The following is a 17669-nucleotide window of genomic DNA, read 5'->3' as shown; positions in this document are numbered from 1 at the left end:
GGTTCGCATTAATCTGTAGAAGAGGCCATTGATCTAATTATTATTCCACCCCCTTCTCTAGCCACAATAAAATCCAGCAATTGCTTCAGTTTAAAAAAAAAAAAAAATTTACTACCAAGCGTAGCACATTTTGCTGCAAATTTTAATATAAAGGAAGCTCTTAAGGATAGGACTCTAGGCCGGTAGGTAAAAAAATCCTTCCTTCTTTTCTGTGTCATTTGAGATATATCAGGAAATATACGAATTGGTAAACCTAGAAATTATGTCTGAAATAAATCCACAGAATTAAGGGCTCCTTTTACAAAGGTGCGCTAGCGTTTTTAGCGCGCACTAACTGAAAAACTACCGCCTGCTCAAGAGGAGGCGGTAGCGGCTAGCGCACGCTATTCCGTGCGTTAAGGCCCTAACGCGCCTTCGTAAAAGGAGCCCTAAATCTCTATCGCAGTGGTTCCCAAACGTTTTCTGTTCATGGCTCACTTACCCCCTTCTTTTACTAATGCTACTTGGGTTTTAGCGCCAGCAGCGGCAGTGGATGGGTCTTCTCGCTCTCGACTTCCTGCAGCTCCCTCTTCGGGCCAGACATCTCCCTCTTACAACAGCTAGCAGAGCCCTCCTCCAGCATCCAGACGCTCTCTCTCTCACTGCCAAGGGCTCATCTGCTTTTTCACAGTCTCTTTCTTCTGGTCGGCATCACCTCTTCCAGCAGAAGCTCCCTTCTTTCACCCTGCAGTTCCCTTTTCTTCCAGCCTGAAGCTCTTCTCCTGCCATGATCCATCTGCTTCTCTCTTCCCAGCATGTCCTGGGCTGCCTCTCGGCTCAGCTTCTCTCCCTCCTGCCTGGGCTTGCCTATCATCGTAGCTGCTTCCTGGTCTGCCTTTCTCTTTCCCAGGCTCTCCTGGGGTTCTCTCTGCTGCTCCTTCCCCAGAGCCCCATGATTAGCTGTGTTTCACGCCACTCTGGGGTTTTAGCTGCTGATCGTGGCTGTTTTTACACCAGTCCACTGGATTGGCTGTTCTATTCTGGTTGGTCTTAAAGCCCCGCCTTCTCCCTGGGATTAGCTCTGTCCTGAGCCAGCTTAGCCTCCCTCTTCTCCCCATGGCCCTCAACCCCTCCAGGCTTGTGGGGGAGTCAGCTGGATGGCTTTCTCCTTCCTGCCACAGCACCGGAGTGTGCTGTGCCATCTCCCTGTCTGCCTCTCCATTCTTTACTGCCAGCTCTCCTCCCAAGCTGGCAGCCTGTTGCCTCACTCCTCCTCAACCTCTTGCCAGGCATCGCTGCTGCCCTCTCCGCCTCGGCTGCCGGCTCCTCTTTATTGCTGCCAGCAGCCTGCACTTCTGCCAGCAGCTCCTTGAGCCGGCAGCTTGCACAATGGGGTTACCTGCCTTTTCTCCCCTGTCTCCTCCAGTGTTAGTGACACCTCCCCCCTGGAGGGGCATGATAACTTCTCTATTTACACTGGCATTACAAAGTGGGGGAACAAACAGTGTTCAGTAAGGGCTCATAATGAGGAGACAAAAAGCTTGGAGACTGTGAAAGATTTTGAGCCTCGAGTGGTGTTACAGATATCCTGAGGCAAAGTTGAAATTTGTTTGAATTACACTCATGGGGCTTTGGATGGGAGAAATATTATTAGAGCCCTGATAAAAAGATATAACTTTGAGTTCACCAATCTCTATCAACAATACTAATTTAGAACAGGTCACTTCTTTAAAAATATTAAGTGTTGTGATTGACGATAAGCTCTCATATCACGACTACATAAACAATATTGTTAAATCATGTTTTTATAAACTTCGATTGATTCGCTCTCTTGCAAAATTCTTACAACCAGAATCCATTAACATCCTCATTCATTCACTAATAATGACTAAATTGGATTACTGCAATTCTCTCCTTATAAACGTAACACAAAAAGAAAAAAGAAGACTGCAACTTATACAAAATACCGCCGTGAAACTAATTTACAAAGCTAAAAAATATGATCATGTTACCCCGCTGTTGATTAAATCCCATTGGCTCCCTATAAGCCATCGTATTACCTTTAAAATATTGTTTTTGGTGTTCAAAGTTTTAAATTGTAACGAACCCCAATTTATTAACAGATGGCTTATTCCATATAGTACAACACGTTCACTTCGTTCATCTTCTTTTAATCTTCTTACAGTGCCTTCTATTAAAATGATAGGAACTAGAAGACAAGACATGTTCTCAGTTATGGCCCCTCATTCTTGGAATCTTTTACCACAATATATTAGAGAACTAAAAGACCTAACACTGTTTAAAAAAATGTTAAAAATCTTTCTCTTTAAAGATGCGTATGAATCTTAGGACAAATAAAAATTTGATTATCTTTTATCCATTACTGAGTTTTATATTCTTATATTTTTTTTTTTATTTTTTTTTAAACAGCCATTATACCCTACCTTTTGTTTTTCCCTTTTACGTTTTTTCTTCTTTTCTATCAAAAATTGTAACTATCCCCCCTCTTAACCACACAGGTCTTGTATATTTTACTCTCAAATTATTTTAAACTTATGTTTACACCCAGTTTGTTAAGTGTGTTAAATTTTAACTAACAAATTTGTTTTTATATCACCATTAATATTGTACTTGTTTCATTTATTATTACATGTTATTTTATTGTACATCGCCTAGCAATTTAAATAGGCGATTCATCAAGAATAAATAAACTTGAAACTTAATGCCATGTTTTGAGGGCTGAGAGTAGGCATGCCCTGTGCTAATCAGCATAGTAACATTGTAAATGATGGCAGATAAAGACCCAAATGGTCCATCCAGTCTGCTTAACCATACATGCTCCATAAATTAATTATTTCATTTAAATGGTCCTTTTTCTTAGATATTTCTGGGCCAGAAACCCAAAGCTCTGCCCAGGAGTGTGCTTAGGTTCTATCTAATGGAGTCTCCATCAAAGCTCACTCTAGCCCATTTTAACCATCCCAGCCTTCCCCAGCCCGTCCTCAAGTGAATGTCCATATATGGGTCATTGGTGCATGCTGACCGATTAGCGTAGGAGCCCTTACCACTAAATAATAGGTGGCGGTAAGAGCTCACACACTAATTTCAAAACTAGCATGTGGCCATTAACGGGAAAAACCAAATTGTGGCCATTTTAGAGCTACAATAAAAGGTGGCCAAAGTGCGCAGAAAACCCATACGCTAAAAATAGTTCAGTCCACATTTCAGCACAGCTTTGTAAAAGGGCCCCTTAGACTGGGAGCCCTCTAGGGACAGAAAAAAGTACCTGCACTGAATTTTGTTATATTTTGCAGAATCACTCGTTTACTGCTGTTTTTACAGTTTTTTAATACAGTTTGCAGACACAGCACTGGACCCCTGAAAAAAGCAATCAATTAGCCGAAACACGGACTGTGTAAGGTCCTATTGTTGAAATGAACTTTCTCATTACCTATCAAGCAACCAGTTTCACTGTTTGTCTGGCTTGGAAGACTCTGCTTGCAATTTGTAATAAACCTTTGATCCAGAACATCGGTTCCACTCTTTGTTTTGGATTTTCCTGCCATAGTGGAACATTGAGGTGACTTGTTTGTTGCTATAATATATGTAAAACCACTTTGGTTATACCACAGAAAGGCTGTATATCAAATACATAACCCTTACCCTTACTATTAACCTCGCACACTGCATCTATCCTCGATGACTTGACCTCAAGAGCTTATGCTTCGATTAGGGTGGGGTAGGTCAATGCATCTATCCTTTTCACCTACTTCAACACCTACCTGTAGTAGGAGCTCAGGAGACAGATATGACAGTCAGAGTCCTACCTGGCACAAGGCAGTCCTCGTTTCATTTCCAAAGTACCAATCAGGATTTCATCCCATGTGTCCTAAGAGAAAAAAAAAAAAAAATGGCACAGATCATTTTAAGCACTGTTATTTTTAGATGTGTCTCTCTGGAATAAAAACCATTCCCTGCACAAAATTATCGGCACGCAAAAAAGGGTTCAAAATAAATCCCACAATAAAAGGGAAGAAGCCAATACAACTGAGTGGGAAAAGGAGAAACCAGTATCCGGCATGACACAAGAAAGTTTATCATCTCAATATTGTCCAAAGAAAACTTCCAATGCAGAACAAGATCATATGGTGTAGAGCAACAAGGTCCCGATCCGGTCTGTGTTTCGACAAACTGACTTCCTCAGGAGTCCTTGAGAGATCACAATAACATAAGCTTAAAGGGAAATAGTAAAGGAGGAAGATGAGTGTATGTGAGATGAGAGAGCATGGATAGGTGCAATTGTGACAAATCGACATGAAAAAGGAGAATAATGAGAATTAATCTAAAGATTAGAAACATGTGATATATGATGGTGATAAAGAATGGAGAGTGAACCAAAAATGATAATATTGGTGAAGTGGAAACCATAATATTACAAGAGCATGGTGAGAGATTGATGGGCACTGGTGATGTGAAATGATCATAAACAAAATGGATCAAAAACATATCCACTAAATCCACAATGGGTGAATAAGGATTGGAGACAAAATATATGATGAGCAAACAAAATAAAATTAATAAATATACAAATATAAATCATAAAAATATTATAAAAATTCTGATGATCAAATATACTAAGGATAAACAAAGTGGAATATACAAATATATAAAAGATTAACCTAAAATCTTGCTTAATATATAAGAGCATACAAAAATTAAAATTTCTGTATTACATTAAAAGCATTAGGGAAAAATACATAGGGGTATTCAAGACCATATGGAGCACTTAAGAGAACATAACATATATATCTCTTTTGATAAAAGCACTTAGCTTCTTTATTTAAAAGTGTACCCTCCTAATTATGAGCTATAAAACTGTGGCCCCCCTTTTACTAAACCGCGCTAACGGTTGTTAGCGCTGGGAGCCACGATGAATGCCACGCACTGCTCCCGACGCTCATAGAAGTACGGCTCCTGGCGCTAAAAAACGTTAGCGTGGTTTAGTAAAAGGTGGCCTGTGTCTTAATTATCTTCCAAAATAGGAAATAAATGGACAATACATTAAAAAATACGCTGATCAACAATGTAAAGATGGGTAACAAAAGCGGTCTGTAGAAATTGTATGAAAAGTTCTAATAATTTATTTACCCCACCCCCACCTTTTTATAAAACCGCAAAAGCAGTTTTTAGTGCAGGCCAGCGCGCTAAATGTTCGGCACTGCTCCCGACATTCATAGAGTTCCTATGAGCATTGGGAGCAGCGCAGAATGCCGGCCTGTGCTAAAAACCGCATTCGCAGTTTTGTAAAAAGGGGAGTTATTTATTTATACATTCATTCAATTTTCTATACCGTTCTCCCAGGGCAGCTCAGAATGGTTTACATTAATTTATTCAGGTACTTAAGCATTTTTCCCTGTCTGTCCCGATGGGCTCACAATCTATCCAATGTACCTAGGGCAAAGGGGGGGGATTAAGGGCTCCTTAAACGAAGGTGCATTAGCAGTTTTAGCGCACGCACTGGATTAGCGTGCACTAGCTGAAAATTTTCCGCCTGCTCAAAAGGAGGCGGTAGCGGCTAGCGCACGTTAAGGCCCTAGCACGCCTTTGTAAAAGGAGCCCTAAGTGACTTGCCCAGGGTCATAAGGAGCAGCGTGGGTTTGAACCCACAACCCCAATCTAGCCATATTGGAAAGAAAAACCACAAATTTGATGAGTTGTGCACATTATCATCAGGGTCAACATTTTGGCGGGAAAAGGGTAAATGTTTGACCTCACCGAGACAGTACTTTTTAACAAGTTGTGTACATTGCCATCGTAATTTGTGCAAATGAAATAAACATAGAACCTTCTTATTCAGAATAAAGTACTGTGTTTACAATATTGCCAACATAAATAACTTGTTCCCGAGAGACCAGACACCCCGCTCGCATACATCCATCTGTAATTTCTGATCATAGTACTGGTCTATTTTATTCTTTAAAAGAATACTCTGACTTTAATTACAGTAATATTGTGGTGAGGCAGTAAAATCCAAAACTACAGTAAGTATTTTAACCGAGTAAGGCTAAAATGATGGTATCAATGATGATGACATCAATGATGTTTATTAATGTAAAATTAAGAAGATTTAATCCATTATTTAATATTGTATGTATTGTAATGTATTATATTGTTGTTGTTTTTTTGTTATTTTAATTGTAAATTTTAAATGTACATCGCTTAGAATATTTGAATAAGCGATTGATCAAGTCACCTAATAAACTTGAAACTTGAAACTTGATGACCAATGATTCTGATGAAGTACGGGAGAGGTGTTTTTTTTTGTAGTTATAGGTCAACCAAACTATTCCCATACAAATTAGATAAACTTGTAGAAATCCGACAAATAAAGCGACCTAAATGAATGTTCACAGAATACAACAACAGAAGTGCGCAAAAGATGCCTAACCAACCATCTTGACAAGAGAGCAACAAAAGTCTACTACTCTGAAGCAATGCGTTATATACAGAAGATACGTGATGACGGCATGTGTGCAGGGTGCTGGGAAATGGATCATCCATCTGCTTAAATAGAACAGTATATACTATGTGCTGACCAACATAAGTTAGTGTTGTCAAGACAAATGTTAAAAGAACAAAGATATTGGTATATGGTAATCAGTATGGATCATAGTGTTAAAGCAACAAAATTGTCAGCAGACTCATTCTCCTATCCAGACCCTGCATACAGATTAGATTTTTCCTAGAATCACCTCCAATTAGGCAAGGCGAATATAGAATTAAAAAAAAAAAAAAAACAACCTTGAAGAGTAGGTGTTAATATTCAAATATATTAAAATCCACGTGGTGCGTTATATATATTCGAATATAAACCTATCCAAATATAAACTGAGATACCATTTTTACCCCTCCCCTTTTTCAGGGTTTATATTCTACCCCTTATATCCCCTCTGGTGTCAGGCATTCCTACCACCCTCCCTCCCGGTGATGTCCCTCCTCCTCCGCCCCCACCCCACCACACTACACTGGCAGTTTCCTAGCTGTCAGCATACCCCTCCTCCAATGAACCAACAGTTTCCTCATCAACGTGCCTCTCCCCAAATGAACTATCAGTATGCTCCACCAACCTGCTGTCACACCTGAGTTGGCTCTTCTTCCGACGTCACTTCTTGGATCCGCGCCTAGGAAGTGATGACAGATTAAAAGCCCATGCTGGAGGAACAGCAAGTTGGGGGGTTGCTGCTCGCACCATGAACATTACAGAGGTACGGGGCAATGGAAGCGGCACACGCGTGCGGCAGTGGGAAGAGGCGGGGAAGGAGCGTGGAGGGGTGGGTGGTGGAGAAGAGGGCGGGGGAGGGGTGCCACCACCCCAGGCGCCTCTCACCCTTGCTACGCCACTGGTCCCCGCCACTGTCTGGACATGACGCTGAATACCTGGATGTATTTAGACCACCACAATTGCCATTCTTAAAAAAGACAACCCAATGACAGATGATTATTGATCTCATATCTTTTTTTTTTTTTTTACTCATTAACCCCCCCCCCTTTTACTAAACCACGATTGTGGTTATTAACGCAGGGAGCCATGCTGAATGCTCATAGAGTTTCTGTGAGCGTCAGGAGCAGCGTGGAGCATTCAGTGCGGCTCCCTGCACTAGTATCCCCTATTGCGGTTTAGTAAAAAGGGGTGGATAAGGTTTTCACAAAAGCCTCAACAGTAAATTCTATGATAAAATATCTTTTTGGTAAGATCAAATGTTCAGTCATTGAATAAACTATCCATATCACCAGTAGATGGCACTCCTACATCTTGCAAAATCCTATTCCTCATCGGGAACATGCATTTAATTCCTCTTTTCAAAGTTTCAACAGTTTATTTTGTAGGTGATATCTTAATTATTGAAATGGACTGACAATAGCTCGGGCCAATATCCAAAGCAATTTAAACAAGCGGGAGAGGCTTCTGCCCATTTAAATTGTTCAGAGCTACCCAACCACCAATATTCAGCAGCATGTAACCTGGCGGTGCCACTGAATATGGGCTGTAATCACTCAACAGAAAAGTGGGCAGTTCGGGGATGGTTTTGGGGAGGAGCCGGCAGTTATGTGGATGCCAGCAATATTCTATGCCAGCATCTGTATAGCTAAAGGGGAAAATTTAGGACAGCTCAAAACTTGTCTCTAAATCAATGAGCTTAGCTAGGCAGATAGGTTTGGACCTCAGATTCCCCCTTCAAATCAAGGGACTCTGATTCTCCTTCCCCTGTCATGATACCCCAATCCCCACTCCCATTCCCACATGCGGGATAGGGCTCTCCACAAGCTTGCCTGCAATCCTTGGCGGTCCAGTGGAGGCAGTGGGAGCAAGAGTGAAGCCCACTCACTCCTGCCCCTAGTGCAGTGTATTGCAAACTGTGTGCCTCCTGAGCTTTCAGGTGTGCCGCAAGACACTGGGAAGGAGGAGAGGCACCGGCTGACTGCCTATAGGACGTGCCTCTCCGCACTTCTTCCCTGCCAGAACATCCCACTGCACAGACGTCGACACAATGACATCACACATGCACATTGCATCATCATGTCGACGTCCATGCACTTCCAGATGCCTCGAGCCACGGCCACTAAGTTTAGTGTGCCACAGCTCGACAAAGTTTGCGAGACACTGCCCTAGTGGCTGTCTTTCCAAAATGGCTACTGTGACCTCTAGTGGCAACCTTGCAGTACTTCTACTATGACTTGATCTTCCTTCATCGGACAAAGACAGAAAGAGCAACCTGTCCTCATCTCACAAGCAGTACTGGAAAGCCACAGGTTTCCAAGTTTGAGCCAAACTGCTCTGTTTTTGCCATGTCAGCCTCTCAGAGCAGTTTAAAAATCTTCATTTGGGAAACAGTCATAAAACTTCTCCACTCCCGATACTCAATACAAAGCTTACATTACTAAGGTCTGTCAAACCAGGGCTATTTCCCATCAATAAAAGATGGTTGATTAATGCACCTGCAGGGAAAAGTCTTACACTTGCAATTTAAACAAAGGGGAAGAAGCACGCTCTCGTGTTAAGATGTATTAGATTTCACTACCTGCAGAAGAGGAGATTCATTATTTATCTATCTATCTCACTTTATATATCACAGAAGGCCTCAAAAGGCTTCAATGTAGTTTACAGTAAAACAAAAAGAGAAGGGGAAATTAGGAGGGGAGACATTGGAAGTAGTAGGGAGAAAGCAGAGTGAGACAGAAATGAGGCCCAACGCCTCATAAAATAAATGAGCTGTTTAGCTGTTAAAGTCCTTCAAAGTAGTCTGCAAGGTTGCCTTGTGTGTCATCCAGTTTATGAGGGACACACTGTGAATGCACAGTATTACAAGTCATTTCTGAAGTACCATCTGCATCGTGCAGTATGGAAGAAACATCCAGAACTGTTGCACAATGCCATAATCCTACTACTACTACTCAGCGCTGTACATTAGACTGTCCCTGCTCGGAAGAGCTTACTTTCTAACTTGGACAGACATGACATATAGGGTTGGGAATGAAGAACCCAAGATGAGAGAAGTTAGGAGTTGAAAGCACTCTCGATGAGGTGGGCTTTTAACTTGGACTTGAACACTGCCAGAGACAGGATTCAGGCAGTTTGTTCCAGGCATATGGCGCAGCAAGATAGAAGGGACGGAGTCTGGAGTTGGCAGAGGGGGAGAAGGGCACAGATAGGAGGGACATATCAGCTGAGTGGAGCTCACAGTGGGGAAACACAGGGGGAGATAAGTGGAGAGACTGTGAGGGGCAGCCGAGTGAATGCGTTTGTAGGTCAGTAACTCACACAAGGTAGAATCTAGTTTAGACGCCAAAAGCAACCTGTTTTCTCCAACTGCATTTTGTATATTCTGCTTTGATTTAAAGGTGTGTGCATCATCCTAAGCTAGTGCAGTATACAACAAATTATGAAAGGTTTTATATCTTGCAAATTGCAGGCATTATGGGCCAAGCAATTAACAGTACTGCAGACCTTTACTTGGATCAACAAACACTGCTACCTGGGCTGAACAGGGCAGGGGATGCTACAGAAAGAAGGGATTTAAGGAAAACCAAAAATACACTGTGGAGTGACGATGTTCCTGAAATGGACTTTATTAAAAATATAAAAGTTCCAAAAATACAATAAAGCAATCCACATGTAAATAAAATGATCCACATAAAAACCTAAAAGACCTAGTACGCCAGGGGTGTCAAAGTCCCTCCTCGAGGGCCGCAATCCAGTCGGGTTTTCAGGATTTCCCCAATGAATATGCATGAGATCAATTAGCATACAATGAAAGCAATGCATGCAAATAGATCTCATGTATATTCATTGGGGAAATCCTAAAAACCCGACTGGATTGCGGCCCTTGAGGAGGGATTTTGACACCTCTGCAGTACGCTGAAAGTGTAGGACCCAACACGGTCCACGTTTCGATAAGATAGTCTTCTTCAGGGGTCCCTGAAAGTCCTATGGTGGTAGATATGTGGAAAAACTGATATGTGGAAAGTCGTAAGGAGAACGCTGCTTGAAACTAAAGCAATGAGAGCAGTGTTCTCCTTATGACTTTCCACATATCAGTTTTTCCACGTATATACCACCATAGAACTTTCAGGGACCCCTGAAGAAGACTATCTTGTCGAAACGCAGACCGTGTTGGGTACTATGCTTTCAGCATACTAGGTCTTTTAGGTTTTTATGTGGATCATTTTATTTTCATGTTGATTGCTTTATTGTATTTTTGGAACTTTTATATTTTTAATAAAGTCCATTTCAGGAACATTGTCACTCCACAGTGGGGTTTTTTTTTGTTTTCATTGGATTCTTTTCTCTATGGATTCCTTGGGGTCAATTCTTTTTGGTTTCATCTTTGAAGCATGGATTTATACATATACAGATAAACACTAAGACATAAGAACTGCCATACTCGGGCAGACCGAAAGTCCATCAAGCCCAGTATCCTGTTTCTAACAGTGGCCAACTCAGATCACAAGTACCGGGCAAGATGACAATGCTTTGAAGGATATTAAGAGTTAAACCTATTCACTCTCAAACTGATTGTGTGCTTGGTTTAGTGAAACTGCTAACAGTTAGTACTTGTCAAATTGGCTCTTAACATAAAAAAGACTAAATCTATGCTATTTACTTGGAGAAAAGACATAACTCTGATAAACTCATTTACCCTCAATAATACTCCACTAAATCTAGTCCCCACAGTCAAAATCCTGGGAGTAGTAATCGACGACAAACTGCTCTACCATGATCATATTTCTCTCACTGTTAAAAACTGCTTTTTCAAACTACGTCTTATCAGGTCAATAGCCAAATTTTTGAGCCCTAATTCCATTAAGATACTAATCCATTCATTAATTATAGCAAAACTCAACTACTGCAACGCTCTTCTCCTTAACATCACACAGAAAGAAAAAAGGAGACTTCAGCTGATTCAAAACACTGCCATTAAATTAATATATAATGCTAGGAAATACGATCATGTTTCACCGTTACTAATAGATGCTCACTGGCTCCCAATTGGTCATAGAATCACCTTTAAAATAATACTGCTCATCTTTAAAACTCTAGCCTTCGACGAACCTCAATTCATATCTAGACTATTAATACCTCACACTTCCCAACGTTCACTTCGCTCTTCTGGTCAAAACCTTCTTACAGTCCCCTCTTTGAAAATTATCGGTACAAGAAGAGCAGACATATTTTCTGTGATGGGACCTCTATGGTGGAATGCCCTGCCACAATATATTAGAAATGAAAAGGACGTTATAACATTCAAAAAACTTTTAAAATCTTACTTATTTAAAGATGCTTTTAATATTTAAATGTTTAGCGAGATTCCAAATTATGCTGTGGTTTACTTCCCCTTATCATTTTGTTTTTTCCCATTTCTTCTACCCCAACCAGAAAATTGTAACTTTTATCCTTTCCCTCCCAACTCATGTTTGTTTTTGACGAAAGTACTTTGTTAAATGTTTGTTTCTTTTTATTATACTCTATTTTTGATTTTGTACATCGCTTAGTGATTCTAATAGGCGATTTATCAAATTTATTAATAAACTTGAAACTTGTTAATGAAGCGGTGATTTCAAATGCCATGATGTTCTTTTGTTTCTCCCCTACCAGAGACTGCTGCACTCTTGTGGCAACGTTAAGAAGTACATGTCACACACTTTCAAACGTATATATTAGATATCCAGTGTTGGCGCATTTTCAAGAGAGAAAAAAAATAGTTGCTATGACTTAAGAATCAACCCTCGGTACAATCGCCTGCATTACCACAGAGAGGTACCAGGTATTTAGAAGAATGAAAGACTGACTGATCATACGGACATCTGTCCATCTATCAACTGAACAACATGGAATTGGCAGTCACTGAGATCAGAGACATCATAAGAATAGTCTTACTGGGTTAGACCAATGGTCCATTAAGCCCAGTAGCCCATTCTCACGGTGACCAATCAAGGTCCCTAGTACCTTGCCAAAACCCAAGGAGTAGCAACATTCCATGCTACCGATCCAGGGCAAATAGTGGCTTCCCCCATGTCTGTCTCAATAACAGACTATGGACTTTTCCTCCAAACCTTTCTTAAAACCCGCTAAGCTATCTGCTCTTACCAAAACCTCTGGCAATGCGTTCTAGAGCTTAACTATTCTCTGAGTGAAAAAAAAATTTTGTCCAATTGGTTTTAAAAGTATTTCCCTGTAACTTCTTTGAGTGCCCCCTAGTCTTTGTAATTTTTGACAGAGTGAAAAATTGATCCACTTGTATCCATTCTACTCCACTTAGGATTTTGTAGACTTCAATCATATCTCCCTTCAGCCGTCTCTTTCTCTCTCCTCATACGAGAGGAGTTACATTCCCTTTATCATCTTGGTCACTCTTCTTTGAACCTTTTCTAGTGCTGCTATATCTTTCTTGAGATAAGGAGACCAGAATTGAACGCAATACTCAAGGTGAGGTCGCACCATGGAGCGATACAGGGGCATTCTAACATTCTTAGTATTGTTAACCATCCCTTTTTTTAATAATTCCTAGCATCCTGTTTGCTTTTTTGGCCACCACTGCACATTGGGCAGAAGGTTTCATCATATTATCTACGATGATACCCAGATCCTTTTTTGGGGCACTAATTCCCAAGGTGGACCCTAGCATCCTGTAACTGTGATTCTAGTTATTCTTCCCAATGTGCATCACTTTGCATTTGTCCACATTAAATTTCATCTGCCACTTGGATGCCCAATCTTCCAGTTTCCTAAGGTCTGCCTGCAATTTTTCACAATCCGCATGTGTTTTATCAACTTTGAACAGTTTAGTGTCATCTGCAAATTTAATCACCTCACTCATTGTTCCAATATCCAGATCATTTATAAATAAGTTAAATAGCACCAGTCCCAGAATAGATCCTCAATTTTAGGAGCTAGAAGTTCACTTTTCAATCTGCAGAATGTTAACAGCTAAAGAAACAGGCTCTGAATAGACACAGTAAAAAAAAGAGCAGTTATAAAGTAGGTTCCTCACCTCTTCAAATGCACCGCAACCAGTTACGACAATATTGGGTCTGAAATTCTGAATTTTCACCTTCTTTTCCATCTTGGTATTCAGATCCTCCAGAGATGCTTCAGACAGAAGTAAGATGGGGCTCAGATCAGGATAAGCAACCTGCACAGGGAAAGGGAAAAGCAAGTGAATTGAAGGAGAGACTACTACAGACTCAAAGATGATAACAACCCCCAGTTAGGATATAGCTAGGGAATGATGCAACATGGAGGTTAGATCTTCTGCTAAACCTGATAACTTCAGAGTGAAAATAAAGATGTAAAATGGATCAAAAACAAAAAGGAAACTGCAGATGGAAATGTACAAGGACGGGAATCTTTATTTAAAAAAATGTAAATTTGTAATCCTTTGAATACAACTCTCTTATACATGGAGTGTGGACCCTATACGGTCCATGTTTCGGAGAAACACTCCTTCCTCAGGGGTCTGAGATGTCCAATCTATCATATGTAGAGTGATGCAAAAAACAACGTAGTGATATGGTCATCAAAATTTTCAAAACTGATGCAAAAAAAATAAAAAATCTCCTTCTGAGCTGATGCACTGAGTGAGTCCGGCTGCCGAAAATGGTGGTTAGATGTGGTTATATGTGGACATTGTTGAAAGCTAAAAATTCATTATATAGATATAAAAGCAGACTTCTTATAATTATGACAGGGGTTGCCATGCAAATGATCACCAGGAATTGGAAAAACTGGGACAGGGTGAACTTTTCCTTTTGATGGGAAACTTTGTGTCAGTATTATAGATATGAAAAAATGAATTCAGAAATATTGGGACATAATAAAATATTTTGAACACCATGGGGTCCTTTAATGGATTTTGTTAAATCTGATTAATTGTATAAGTTTTTAATTCCTATTTGATTTTCACACACATCCAGGGAGGATGGGAGGGAGGAGGGGGGAATATATTTTGTATTGTATTATTTGATTAGATGTAAGTGTTTTTCACTGTATTACTTGTTTGTAAAAGTTTTGCACTTTGTATTCGAATTGAAAATCAATAAAGAATTACAAAAAAAAATTAAAAATAAAAGAAAGATTCCCGTCCTTATACATTTCTATCTGCAGTTTCCTTTTTGTTTTTGGTGTTCATTTTTTACTACAGATTCGTTGGATTTTTCTTTGTTTAGCTTAAAGAAAGAATTTTTTAAAAAGGAATTTTTACATATAAATGTTTATGTGCAGGAATAGCTCTTTCTAAATTTGTCTAGAATATATGCAACCTGTACACTCAGGTCAGGTAAGTGTAGTCACCAGTGACGTAGCAATGGTGAGAGGCGCCTGGGGTGGTAGTGCCCCTCCCCCATCCTCTTCTCTGCCCCACCCCCACCTACCACATATGGGCACCTCTTCCCTTCCCCCATCCCTCTTTAACGTTCCCAGTGCGAGCAGCATCACCAACTTGCTGCCCACGTTGGCTGCCGGCTCTCTCTCTCTGACATCACTTCCTAGGTGCGGGTCCAGGAAGTGATGTCAGAGGAAGAGTAGACACTGCACGACAGCAGGTTTGGGTTGCTGTTCGTGCCGGGAATGTTAAAAAGATACAGGGGAAGGGGCACTTGTTTGCGACAGTGGGGGGAAGGGGCGAGGAAGGAGTTGGGAGAACAGAGAGAAGGACGGGTGCCAGCACCTCCACCAAGACAAAGCCTGAGGCGGACCGCCCCCTCCCTTACTATGCCACTGGTAGGCACAAAAGACTTTTGTGGAGGTGGAGTTGGGAGGGGTGAGTGTTTACACATGTTGGGGGGGACTTTGGAAAGGATGAGCAACTCAGAGTATGGAAGACCAAGTCAGAATGTTACAAATGGATGTCCACTTCACATGAATTTTAGAACAGAATTTTAGAACAGATGTCCACTTCACATGAATTTTAGACCAGGATCCAGCCTGTTCTATGTGAGATGGATATCCAAGTGCTGGCTACATCCAGCAAGGACATCCGTTATAAAAAAAAACCCTGAAAATTCAAAATTATGATCGGGGTAAAGCAAGGGACACAAAGGTCTGTGTGGCAAAATAGGAACATCCGCCGTATAAAATGACCAGACAGATGTCTCCGCAGAGCAGAGAGGCAGCCTATTGGTTACAGCAGTGGGTTGAGAATCAGAAGATTCACGTTCAAATCCCACATCCACGTCAGCAATTTATGATATTATTTTAAACGTGAGCCCTCAAGGGACAGAAAACTACTTACTGTGCCCGAGTAGCCTTCAGGCTTGCAGGTGTCTCATACATTCAGGCACAGTAAGTAGAGTCCTGTCTCTGGGGTGTTCATAATTGAGAAAAAAAAGAAAAAGAGCTGAGGTAGCCCAATGATTAGTGCAGTGAGCAGAGATCCTGAGGAACTGGGTTCGATTCCCATTGCAGTTCCTTGTGACCCTGGGCAAGTCACTTAGTCCTCCACTGCCCCAGGTACATAAAGCACCTTAAGACTGTGAGCCCACTAGAGACTGAAAAAGCAACTGCAGGGTGCTAACTTCTTCAATACTGCTCCAACATTCATAGGAATTCTATAAGCATTGGAGCAGTATTTTATTTATTTATTCAATTTTCTATACCGTTCTCCCAGAGGAGCTCAGATCGGTTTTACATGAGTATATTCAGGTACTCAAGCAGTTTCCCTGTCTGTCCCGGTGGGCTCACAATCTATCTAATGTACCTGGGGCAATGGGGGGGGGGGGCTTAAGTGACGTGCCCAGGGTCACAAGGAGCAGCATGGGCTTGAACCCACAACCCCAGGATGCTGAGGCTATAGCTTTAACCACTGCGCCACACACTCCCCAGTATTGGCGAAAAGTGGGGGGGTATAATATGTTCAGCACTGCATAAGTCTAGTAGCGCATATAGAAATGATAGGTAGTAGTAGCTGTAGGATCCATCTCTTGCATTCTGTGTAACACGTGAATTGTATGACCTAGTCATCACAGGCAGAAAACGAGATAACATGTGTGTGGTATGATCTGGCCACTGCAGTCAAAGAGCACAGAATGGTGCTGTGGAGGTCTTGCAGTTCATCGGCATATTCCTCCCAGCATTCTCCAGGGTGACTCCTCAGATCAACTCCATGTGCCCAGCACCTAACGGCATGTGAAATATTTTATTTCTAGGGTTTTTATGTTCCTTTCTCCTATTTCCAATGGCTCAAGTACGCTTTCTGCTCTTGATACTGATTTTTTTTTCCAATCTCTTTCCCCATCTCAAACCACTTCATACCTCAAGACCACGATGCCCACCTTCTGCTTTCATTACCTCACCATCCCTTTTGTCTTCTCCCTTCTTCTCAGCTCTCAAGCTTCAACATTTTCTTCATTTCATTCACCCACCTCCGTTCTGGCTGAGTGCATCTCCTCTTCGTCACCGTCATCATGCCTCTCCTACTATTCTCCATACCCTCTTGCTCATCCTACTGCTCTCGACTTGGGATATCAATCTAAATCCTAGGCCTCCAAAATCAGGCCCCACCCTACTCGTGCAGGTCACACCACAAAGTCTCCAATCCTATCTCCTCTCCTCTTTTCTGTCCTTCTCATGTACCCGTTCTGATTCCGACAAGCTTACCTACATCCACAATCTCTTTATTTCTTGTACTTTCCATCTGTTTTCAGCAACTGAGACTTGGCTTCACCCTGCTGCCCTGTGTCATGGAGGTTACCTTTTCTCCCATTTGCCTCACCTAGTTGGCTGCAGAGGTGGCATTAGGCTGCTACTCTCACCTTCTTGTAGATGTCAACCTCTTCTTCCACCTCAGTCTCACTGCTTTTCTTCAAGTTTCAAGTTTATTAGGATTTTATATACCGCCTATCAAGGTTATCTAAGCGGTTTTACAATCAGGTACTCAAGCATTTTTCCCTCTCTGTCCCGGTGGGCTCACAATCTATCTAACGTACCTGGGGCTATGGAGGATTAAGTGACTTGCCCAGGGTCACAAGGAGCAGCGCGGGGTTTGAACCCACAACCCCAGGGTGCTGAGGCTGTAGATCCAACCACTGCGCCACACACTCCCCCACTTCCTTCGAAGTCTAACCCATCCACTTGGTCACTCCTCTACCTCTCTGAGTAGCAGTCGTTTATTGACCCCCCTGATAAGTCCCTTTCT

General features: G+C 41.5%; 1 protein-coding gene across 1 annotated transcript in view; it reads right to left on the bottom strand.

Annotated features, from left to right (window-relative positions):
• Positions 1-17669, bottom strand: part of LOC117357845 (mitochondrial amidoxime reducing component 2-like) — a 44650-nt gene that overhangs the window by 11962 nt on the left and 15019 nt on the right. Inside the window, exons 4-5 of the mRNA XM_033939011.1 lie at positions 13530-13670; positions 3807-3868 (exon numbers count right to left, since the gene is read on the bottom strand). Of these exons, the coding sequence (XP_033794902.1) occupies positions 3807-3868; positions 13530-13670 (203 nt within the window). The remainder of the gene's footprint in view (positions 1-3806; positions 3869-13529; positions 13671-17669) is intronic.

The sequence above is a fragment of the Geotrypetes seraphini genome, chromosome 3, assembly GCF_902459505.1.
Source record: "Geotrypetes seraphini chromosome 3, aGeoSer1.1, whole genome shotgun sequence".
NCBI classification, from domain to species: Eukaryota; Metazoa; Chordata; class Amphibia; order Gymnophiona; family Dermophiidae; genus Geotrypetes; species Geotrypetes seraphini.
Note: the sequence above shows the minus strand (reverse complement) of the source record. Positions and strands in the feature narration are given on the sequence as shown.